At 45.8% G+C, this 11,542-nt stretch overlaps 1 protein-coding gene across 3 annotated transcripts in view; it reads right to left on the minus strand.

Moving 5' to 3' along the window:
* Positions 1–7,079, minus strand: part of MOCS1 (molybdenum cofactor synthesis 1) — a 50,179-nt gene extending 43,100 nt beyond the window's left edge. The window contains exon 1 of one of the 3 annotated variants that reach the window (XM_045010172.1): positions 6,814–7,079. In XM_045010172.1, coding sequence (XP_044866107.1) covers positions 6,814–6,951 — 138 coding nt within the window. In that variant the 5' untranslated portion in view covers positions 6,952–7,079. Of the gene's footprint in view, positions 1–280; positions 373–6,813 lie in introns of those variants that run through there. The other 2 variants (XM_045010173.1, XM_045010174.1) reach the window with 2 other exon arrangements.
* Between the last annotated feature and the right edge of the window lie 4,463 nt (positions 7,080–11,542).

The following is an 11,542-nucleotide window of genomic DNA, read 5'->3' on the forward strand; positions in this document are numbered from 1 at the left end:
CGTCCATTTTCAGCAGGCAGAAGGAAATCTAGGCCTGCTTCTATCTGAAGTTTGCTTACTACACTAAAAAGGATGCCAGATTCAGTTTGAACAACAGAACAGTATCGGGTGTCAATATAGGACCCTGGCCCTCTCTGTTTGCATTTACCAGCAGGTAAAGCTGATAACTACAGACACTCATCAAGACACAGCCAAGCTCTCAGCTCAGACCCTATACATGATTCATCCATCGTAACTACTAAGGCGGCTTCCAGTTGAGCAGGCAGTAGAGTAAATCTACCTTTAACTCCCAGGGGGTAGTGCAGACAGACCACACGCTGTGTCTGCCAATTCTGTGTAACCTTGTTGACATTAGGGAGTGCTTCACCAGGCCTGCACCTACCAGAGATAAAAGAACCACCATTAGCTCTGGTGGTAATTTCTGGTAAAAAAAATTCCCTAATGTAGACAAAGTATAAGTAAGAGAGCACACAGCCAAGTTTATAGACTTTTAACCTTTGCTCATCCCTCAGCTAACTTTGTGGTTGTATTACATCCTTTGTTTCACATATTAGCAGATAACCAGCAACCTTTGCCTATTATAAATGTGAAAGTGGCACTCTCTCTCTTCAAGGACATGGTCCCAATGTACAGCAAAACCTACCAAAAGCAACAACTCATGGGAGTTCTTACAAGCATCCACTTCTGCGAGGTGGTCTCTCTTCAAATGTATGGTATTGCCACCCTTACTTCTCTGCTGCCGACGGCAGCACTGCCTTCCGAGCTGGGTGCCTGGCCAGCAGCTGCTGTTCTCTGGCCGCCCAGTTCTGAAGGCAGCTGGAGAGCAGTGGCTGCTGGCTGGGCACCCAGCTCTGAAGGGAGTAAGAAAATGTCACTGGTTGCAGATGACAGGTGGTTGCTCTTCACCGTTTCTTCACATTTAAATTATAGGAGGGAAAGTTCCATGGCCTCTGCAAGTACTCACTTGTGATTGGTGGTCTCTCTTCAGAGGTGGTCGCTAAAGCAGGTTTTACTGTAGTTTTATAAATCTTTTAGCTATTTAAACATACTTGTTGAAATCAAGATCTGCTTCCTTAATTGGATTTTTCTTCAGTTGCATAAAACAGTTTGTTATTGTAATGTTGCTTGAGTGCTAGAAGCTGCTCCACCACAAGCATGCAAAAGCTGGTGTTACACAAGGTTATAAAAGATTTCATTCACTTTAAAGTGGTCAGAGAGGAAAGCTTACTACCCAGGGCTTTCCCCAGTGAAAGAATGACTCCAAGTGTCCTGCTCCCTCTGCCCAAGTGATGCAAACTGAGAGATTCACCACTAACTCATGTCATATGGATCGGCAGACTCATGTTGATATGGTCCCTTTAAAAGTCTTGTTGGAAATAATTTACAATCTTTGCTTGGTGTGTAGCAGACAGGCTTGTGTAAAATAACCAAGATCATGTTTTCATCCTGACTACTAGAAGTTCCTATTCATTAGCTTGTTGTCATATCCTTATACCCGGATACAGTTCAGGGGATTGATAATGGGAAGAGTCATAAGAATGGCCATACTGGGTCAGACCCAAATGTCCATCTAGCCCAGTATCCTGTCTTCTGACAGTGGCTATTGCCAGGTGCCTCAGAGGGAATAAACAGAACGGGTAATCATCAAGTGATCCATCCTTAACTACTTAGGTTTCTAGGTCAAATCCAGCCTAGGCTGGTGCTGACAGCAAGTTCCCACTAACTAATGGTTGTTCACAGACATGCGAGATGAGCTTGGTAGTTCTCTTTCCAATTTCTAGTGGGACGGTTGTCTATATTACCAAAAAACACACCTCTTCAGTTAGCACTCACTGGCACAGATCAATAGCCTCAGTAGGAAGACCAAGGATTAAATGGTTATGGACTCTGAACTATTTTCATCCCACCTGAAAGGTCAGTTGAGGCACACAGATAGAGAGGAGCTGGGGAAGCCTGCTACTAACTGTACTGCTACCTGATCTGTGAATAAAGGACTTCAGACTCCTGGGCTGTCAATCTGACACTTTATATTAGATGTTTAGAAGTTAGAAGATCATACTGAATATTTAAAAAAAATATATTGAACAGCTATTCCTGTAACTCTCTGTGACAGGGTGTCAAGCCTCTGGATGTGTATAATATAATAATAATATATATAATTGGAGATATACCTATCTCCTAGAACTGGAAGGGACCTTGAAAGGTCATCAAGTCCAGCCCCCTGCCTTCACTAGCAGGACCAAGTACTGATTTTTGCCCAGATCCCTAAGCGGCCCCCTCAAGGATTGAACTCACAACCCTGGGTTTAGCAGGCCAATGCTCAAACCACTGAGCTATCCCTCCCCGCAGAGTTAATCAGATTGTGCTTTCTAGAGTAATTTTTCCACAAATACCAAAAAATTTGAAAAGTTGTCACCAGAAATATTAACACCCATTAAGAATATCACAAAATGGCCTAGCGCAGGGTTCTCAAACTTCATTGCACCATGACCCCCTTATGACAACAAAAATTACTACATGACCCCAGGAGCAGGGACTGAAGCCTGGGCCTGCTTGAGCCCCGCCGTCCTGGGGGTGGGGGGGGGGGGGAGGGCAAAGCCCGAGCCCCACCCCCCAGGTGGAAGAGGCACAAAGCTGAAGCTCAAGGGGATCAGCCCCAGACAGGGAGCCTGTAACCTGAGCCCTGCCGCCCAGGGCTGAAGCCCTTGGACATTCTTCACTTTACTTTCCAGAGACTATAAAGATTTAACAGACTTCTCTGAGATGCTAACAAAAAACTATCAAGCGTTTGGTCTTGACAAATCACTAAAAGGTATTTGTAGAGAATTTTGCTGGGGGTGAAGAAACAAGCACAACTGGTCTAAAAAGAGCCATCCAAACCCAGAGGGAGCGAGGCTACAGAGCAGCATAGGGGCAGGGCTTGCACCATCATGCTGCATGCGGGAGCAGCGCTTGGTCCAAGAAAAACAAAAAAAAAGCCCAGAGAAAAATGGCCCCCAAATTAAGTGCAAAACCCCACAGGCTGCAAGTAAGTAAAAAATGCCACCCAATCTTTAAAAGGTAAGCCCAAATCTCACTTAATTTGAGCTACTTAGGCAACCCCATGGTGGGTCTGTCTAAGATACAGCAGGCCACATTGCTGCATGCGACAGCCTCACCCAACACATCCCTCCCACTTCCAGCCTTTCCCTAAACACTCGTCTTCATTCCTCACGCAACAAGCAAAGGAACACCCAGATCTGCAACATGTATTGTGTGTAACATCTCATTTCAGTGTCACAAGTGGGTAGTATTCAGGGGATAACACCTCCTTCCTCATTTAGGTGGATGGCAGAAAGGAGCCCCATATTCCAACCCTACCGAGGGGCATGCCAAGAGGCAAATGTTATCATATTTAGAATATCTGCATAATTTACAGCAAGCAGCAACTGATTCTGGTGACCCATCTGAATGATTATTTTGTGGAAGGAACTTGGAACTTGCCATTTGACCCCCAGAAAGGAGAGAGAAGAAAGGGGGATACAGAACTCCATTTTAGATGGCATAACTGACATTGATTGGCTGCTTAAGTCACAGGGCGACTCAGATGACATTTTAGACCACAATACAACTGCCACCACCATACACATAAAAGTCACAGATCTACCCACCAGATAGCTCAAGTACTTTCCCCTTCTCGCAAAAAGAGGTGACTGACAATATTCTGCTCTGAAACCTACAAAGCAGCATTTAAAAGAGCAAGGTATTCCTGACTGAGCAATTTTAAAATTGCTCAGTCTCTAGGACAGCAATTTTAGACTTAAAGCTCTGCTTGTGGTCACATAATTTAAAAAGTCTGGTTTTTGATGGTTCACATAGTAAACAACCATTTTTCTAAATTGAGCCAATTTTACTGACATGTAAGTTGTTTACTGTCAGTTTGATTTCTTGTAAAAAGTATTAAATTCACTGTCAATTTAAAAATATTACTGACTTCCAGAAACCAGCACCAGAACCTAGTCCCAGTCTATTTTTTGCTTGTTAAGGGGCTGCCATGTGAGAGAATGTAATCAATAAATCATGTAAAACTTGTGATTATTCTGTATGTCAAGTCCTATTTTTGCCGAAGTGTGCCAGACACTTACACTCTGCATGTTCTGTTGTGCCCTTCCACCCCCAGTTTGGCACTGAGGAGGTGGAATTAATTTTTTGAGGCATTTAACAGTTAAATTGAGAGCGGCCTAGTTAGGACAATGTTTTTGCTGAGGAAATTCAGTTTCAAGGCAGCTGTGCAAAGTAAACAAACAGCCTTCCTACTAGGAAGTCCACATGACCTCTTGGGTTACATCCAGTTGATCATCAGATGACCATTTTCAACAAAGATGGCCACTTCTGGCATTTACAGATAATGTGCTTTTGAGTAGTGTACAGTATACCCAGAACAGAAAAACATTGTTGCTGAATGACCTGTTCACTACAAAATGGATAAAGGAGATGGAATTTCATTATTACTAAACAAAAGAATAATATTACTGTAATTAAGAGAGAAGTATTATTATTACAATTGAGACAAAAAACAGCCTGTAATAGAGGTAGAGGAGGTATTTTTGCTTCAAGTTAACACATCCACGTTGAACATTTTAAAGTGCACAGAATTCCTTACTAGTAACATGGTAAATTATAAATACTGAAAGAATTTTAAAAAAATCTAATTTACTTTTCACCACATACACCATTTAACTATCAGTTTTTTTCTCATCTTGGACAACTGAAAAACTATTCAGTTTCACTATTGCTTTCAGTCAATTTCAGCTCCAATACTAGGATATTATAGTCGCAATTACTTCAGAGGAATATTTAAGCAGAAATCAGAAAAGGTTGAATGAAACCAAATTTAAAGTAGTAGTACATTACTAAACACAACACTTAAGTCTGGAGCTTAAGCTGTGTGACATTACTTCCAGTTATAAAACATTACTTGGACAGCAGTTTTAAAAAGTCACCCTTTACACAAGGACCTGCCTTTTGAATAAACTCACACGATAATAGTGAACATTATTCTTAGATATTTCCTCAATTTTTTTAAAAATATAGATAAGATTAGAGGGATATGGTTTTCACCTTTCTTTCCAGTTGTGAACTGTCATGTGGCACTGTTGTCCCCCATTAGCCAGCTGCCACATTCCAGTCCAGATGTGGTTACCTTTCACTGGTGAGAGCAAGGATTTCTGTACACAATATGTCTGTAAAGCACTTTAGGATCTTTTAAGGGGGAAAAAAAGGTGCTATCTAAAACCAAGATCAGTGTTCAAACAATAGTTGCCCATTTCAGTATTAAGGGGACAGAAAAGGCAAAATAGGAGCACCTTTAACAGATTTATAAAAAATTATCTACAATCCACCCAATCTTTTTCTTTCTTCTAGATAACTTCCCCCTCAAAGTAGCTGACTGTGCGACTCAGCTTTCCAAGAAAGACAGACTTAGCACCCTGCAGCTCATCGTGATAGGCATTTTCACAAGGCTACCTCCTCTATCCTGATGTTCAAAGTCTCCTGGCACATTCGCTAAGAGCAAGTGGTTGTGCCAGTATCTTGTTTAAAAGCCCTCACCTCCTTTCTGCTCAGCTGTTGACACCCCCCACCTTCACCCCAGAGGTGGCCTTGTGCCAGTGTTAATTGCTCTGTAAAGTATGATCTCCCATTTCTCCCTCACAGGGGCGGCTCTACCTTTTTGGCCGCCCCAAGCAGTCATGCGCGGGAGGCGCCCCGGAGCCGCGGGAGCAGCGGACCTCCCGCAGGCATGACTGCTGAGGGTCCGCTGGTCGCGCGGCTTGGCTGGACCTCCCGCAGCTGCGGACGGTTCGCAGGTCCGGCGGCTCCGCTTGAGCTGCCGCAGTCATGCCTGCGGGAGGTCCAGCCAAGCCGCGGGACCAGCGAACCGTCCGCAGTCATGCCTGCGGGAGGTCCACTGGAGCCGCGGGACGAGTGCCCCCTCCGCAGTCATGACTGCGGCAGGTCCGCCGGCCCAGCCTGCCGCCCCCCCGGGAAAGGGCCGCCCCACAGGCGTGCTTGCCGCGCTGGGGTCTGGAGCCGGCCCTGCTCCCTCAGCCACCCCCAAAAGGTAGGTAATCCCTAGCCGTCAAATCACCCTCTTCCTTGGCACCCTCCCTGTAAATAACCACTGCCCCATTATTCCCTATGCATATAATCCCCAGGGGCTGGCACCCACCTGATCCTCAAACCCAGTCACCCTCTGGCCCCCTCTCCCTAGGTAACTCCCACCCCACCAGCCCCCCTCCCCAGTCAGAGCCGGCTCTAGGCACCAGTGCTCCAAGCACGTGCTTGGGGCTGCACTTTCCAATGGGGCAGCACTTGGGGTGCAAAAAGCCGGGAGCCAGCCCTGAGCGGAGGTGAGCTGTGGTGGTGGGGGATGCAGGGAGGGCCGCAGGAAGTAACCGAGGGGGGGGGGGCACAGAGGAACCGCTCCCCCCAGTTCACCTCTGCCTCCTCCCCTGAGCATGGCACTGCTCCGCTTCTCCCAGGCTTGCCTGGGAGGGGTAGGAGGGGAAATGCACCGCACTCGGGGGAGAAGGCAGAGCCATGGATTTGGGGGAAGGGGGTGGAATGGGGCGGTGAAGAGGTGGGGGGGGGCGCAGGAAATTTGTTTGCTTGGGGCGGCAAAAAACTTGGAGACGGCCCTGTCCCCAGTCCCCCTATTTAACTCCCTCCTCCCCAGCTGCCCCCCACAACCTCTCTACTGAGCCAGACACCTGCCCGCCCACGTGACTCCCCCGGGGCTCCCATTAACCCCCCAGGCTGCTGCCCCCCACTCACGTGAGCCGGGGCGGGGGCAGCCACCAGCGCTTGCTGCTGCTGCTGCCGCACAGGAGCCCCGGAGCTGCAGCTCCTGCCCGGCCGGGCACGCAGGGGCCCCCGCAGGAGACACCCGCGAACCCCCTGCGCCGCTGCCATAAGCCCTGGCTGAGCCCGTCCCGCGCGGAGCCGCCACCTGCGGCGAACCCCGGGCTGCTTCTGCCCGGGACAACAGCACCGGCGGCCGGCCTGAGTCACGTGGGGGGAAGAGGCCCAACCAGCCAATCGCAGTGTGGGGACGGCTGAGGCCGCCGTGCCGCCTGCTGGGAGTTGTAGTTCCTCGCTTGCTTCGAGGACGCAGGTGGTTCCAGGCTGAATCCGCAGGGAAGGATCGCTGTGTAGCTGGCAGGCGAGGATTAATCCTAGACGCCCGGCTCCGGCAGAACCACCAGGTCCTTGATCTCCTTACGCCTGCTGCTACAGTTAACAGAGGAGTGGTTTGGGGCACTTTTCCTGTGTGTGTGTTTTAATTAAATTACAAACAAACAGTGACATGCAAAGGCAAAAGAGAACTGGGGCTGGGACATTTGGTCCTGCTCATGCGATCACATCCTCCAACTCAGATCTAATGACAGGAAAAAGGCCTTTATTTTCTTTTTCATGATGTCAAGAGAATGCCTGAAAGAAGTACAGTTTCAGGTTTTGCCTGCTGGAAGACTCTGAACAAACAGAGAACTGGTAGGGATTTTGGCATCAGAAATACCATCAGAAAATGGACAACATGATTTTTATTCGGATTGTTTAAAATTTTTTTTTACTAATTCCTGGTTAGCTCAAGTGTATGAGAAACAGTTGCAAGAAAATATATTTTTGTTAAAGATTCAAAGTCTTCAAAAGGTCTGAGAAATCTCCCAGACCATTTCTCTGGGTCCTCCAAGGTGTTCTCTAGCAAAAACAGGGAAAACAAAATTTTACATACTCAATACTTCTAAATTTAAAAAAAAACCTTTCATGTTGGAGACTGACAGATAATTATGCTTCCATTTCGCTTTATAGAGCACACAAAAGCACACATTTGAGCCAATTGATGGCAGTATTCTGGTTCAATTGATGATAATATGCTGGTACCTTTCATTCCTATTTTTGCTTTTCTTTAATATAATGTTGCACCAAACTAAGCAAACAAATATTTTCAATAATAAAGATAATGTTTAACTAAAACATAAACTGCTTGATGTTGTGTGCAACTGCAAAAAGGTAAATGAGCAAGTTATGGCTTGCCTAATCACCAGCAGTTTTGTGAATTCTTTCCATGATGCCTCTATTTTCCTCTCCCTTATGGTGGCTCTTCCCCTACAGTTTGATTTTTATCTTAACTACAAACACCCACGCAGGTGCTAAACTATACTTACATTGATTTTGATGGGACTGTGCATGTTAGAAAAGTTAAGCATATATATTAATGTTTGCAGGATTAAGGCCTTAGAGCCTGTCTGCATGGGAAAGTATTTCCTGTTATACAAGTATAGTCTTACTACATAACCCCCTATGAGTATTCTTATTCTGAGATGTGTGTCTTTTTTCAGTCTAGCTTAAGCTCCTTCCCAAGCAACATTCAAACAAAAAGAAAAAAAGCCCTTCTTATACTGGAACAAGAGTGTTTACAGACAGGTTATACCAGTACAAATATATTAGCTCAAAAATCACACCTAGCTTATACCAAATAGACTATTCTGGGTAGCCAGGGCCTCAGACAGACTGTTTTCCTTGTGACTTTCAACGGCTTTCCAAATGCCCAGAACTCAGTAAGGAATTGAAGGTGTGAGGTTTGCATCTTCATCCCACGATGCTGTGTTATGTTGCGCCCTCACATTGTAACCACAAGTTATTATGTCTTGGTACAATATCATGTCACTGCAAGGCATGATATTGATCCATTTACTGCAGGATGAATAGTCAGTCCTTAACATTCAGGACAGTTGCCTTATTTCAACAGACGGGAATCCTTGTAGAAATTTTTCTATATCACCAGGCTTTCAGTTATAGGAACAGCTGTGTAGTGTGTGTGACTTATCTCCTGCATCTACTCATTCTAAAGCCTTGACTCCAAGGAATGTGATTCTTGTTTCAGTTCTGACCTACCCTCTTTTTATTTAGTTATTTCTTTTGTTCTGAGTTTTGGCTGAATTCTTATTTAACCCATTGACCACAGTGCAGAATTCAGCAAAGCGATTTCTGGTTGCAAATTCACAGATGAATTACACTCTTGGTACACTGAGACATTTTGCACTTTGCACTGTGCTATCCAGATAAATCAATGTGTTAGCCAAGATGTATTACAACGCACATGAACATTTGAAGGGCAGAGTCCATGGATCAATGTACTTTATAAGCCCTTACGAGAAAATACAAGAAAAGGTTGGCTAGTCCTGGTCCTGTTATCTTTTTCCATACATAATGAATAAACAAAATTATTTAAATCTGAGTGTTTTTATTAAATTAAGAGAACAACAAAATAAGAAAGAACTAATATAAAGTCTCCAGGAGAGAGGACAGTGTTTGTGTACATCTGGATAGTGTCTCCTCTGGCAGTCAGCATTATGTTCTGAGTACAGAATGGCTGCTGAATTCTGCACACTTAGAGAGTGCTTAGCAGTCAAATGTGGAGTACACAGACAACACAAACATTGCAGTATCACAGTTTAATAACACCCCACTATGGTGTCTCTGGATCTAAACCAGCATAGGATAATGTTCACATGGCAAAAAAATGGGTGACTGATATTCATGGAGATCCAGCTGTGTTGCTTTCCTGCCAGTTGTCCCCTTTACACATTCAGCTTCTGTTTTTTTGTTTGTTTGTTTTCCCCACCAAGCATAATGCCTGGACTCCAGCAACACCTAAAGCATCTGTAGCCTGTCTATCCAGCGTCTACATGCTACAGGAGACCACAGCAGTTAGAGATGGAACAGACTCTCTGACTATTGCAAGGGTAGAACACAGTAGAGGACATATCAGATACTAAACTGGACCTGTAACCTGCCAGCAACTTCAACAATCCCTTAAAGAAACAATGTCACTTTATTAGAGATTCGATATCAAGCACTGGCTCATATGTAAAATATGACTAGATTACTTATGACACTTCTCTGTTATACGTGGATTTCATAGCATTCTTCACTGCGACGCACACCCCAGAGTTACTGTTCTGATCTACACTACAGGTGCAGTAGAGTTAATTGGCATCAGCGTAGAAAGTACTAAAGAACTGGTTTTTTGTGATTATAGTCTGCTTCCTCCACTTGAGAAAGGTGTGAAAGCCTCTCTGGGGGACTTTCTTTTGTAGTAGGCACAGGGATAATGTCTGCTGTTCTCTAAGTACCATAGGGAGTCACAATAGCACATTTCAGCAGAGGACATGGATGGGGTAGGATTTTGCAAGACCTCCCATTATCTTCCCTTGGAGCTAGGGTGGGGGGAAGCTCACAGCCCTCTCCCCCTCCCCCTCATCTCCTCTGCCTCTTCCCTTTATTCCTCTTTGGGCCTGAATCTCCTCTCACTTACACCGGGGTAAGTCAGGAGTAACTCTGCTACACTCAAAGTTATGCTGGTATAAAGCCAATGTAAATGAGAGGGAAATCAGACTCTCATTGCAATAGCCCAGGGGTCGGCAACCTATGGCACACGACTTGCCAGGGTAAGCACCCTGGCGGACTGAGACATATTGTTTACCTGCCGCATCAGCAGGTTTGGCTAACCATGGCTCCCACTGGCCACGGTTTGCTGTCCCAGGCCAATGGGGGTGGCGGGAAGCCGCAGCCAGCACATCCCTCGCCCGCACCACTTCTTGCCGCCCCCATTGGCCTGGGACAGCGAACCGCGGCCAGTGAGCCACAGTCCGCTGAATCTGCTGATGCGGCAGGTAAACAAACTGGCCCGGCCCACCAGGGTGCTTACCCTGGCGAGCCACATGCCAGAGGTTGCCGACCCCTGCAATAGCCATTAAATGTCAATGAATCCGACTACCATCCGACACTCCGAAATGGAAACTACCTTTGCTTTTGCCCATCTTCATACAGCCACTCTACAAAGTGGGAATGAGACAGAGGGTGAGAGACAACAGAAAGGATAGAGGAGAGAAACAGGGGAGACAAAACAAGGCCAGGAACCTTCCTACCTGGACTAGGTTTCTCATTTATGCAGAACCATTTCCTTCTTTTCCAGGATAGCTCCCTGGAAAGGGCATAAGAAGGCCCCTTCCTCACTGATAACAACATGATGATGCATATAGGGTCCCAGTTCAGTGCTATCTGCACCTTTGACCTCTCTCAGTTTCTGAGTGCATCTGCTCCAGGTGACAAGCCCTGTGCCTTCACCTCTCTGGGGTGAAATTCCACAATTCTCCCACTCTTTAGGGGTGTGTGGATGAGGTGCAGCATCCCGTGTACCAATGGTGATTGCTCAGCAGGCCCAACTGAATTTGGGTGTCCTGCAAGACTTCCTTTCGGGAACACAAAGACATACAACTGACTTTTTTCAAAGTGTCTCACTCTCCCCGAGCACCAGAGGTTCAGCTTTATCCACTCCAAAGTTCTTTGCTGTAGTTTCCTGCCTGGATTTCCCTCGCTTTGTACCAAGTCAGTGGTGTTGAATTCAGCATGGTCAGAGGTAAGTTTCAAAGGGATTGACACCTGCTTTCTCCTTTTCTATATCTGCAAATGGGGAATATCAAGAGTTATTGTCCACTTT

This window comes from Mauremys mutica, chromosome 3 (genome assembly GCF_020497125.1).
Source record: "Mauremys mutica isolate MM-2020 ecotype Southern chromosome 3, ASM2049712v1, whole genome shotgun sequence".
Lineage (NCBI taxonomy): Eukaryota > Metazoa > Chordata > Testudines > Geoemydidae > Mauremys > Mauremys mutica.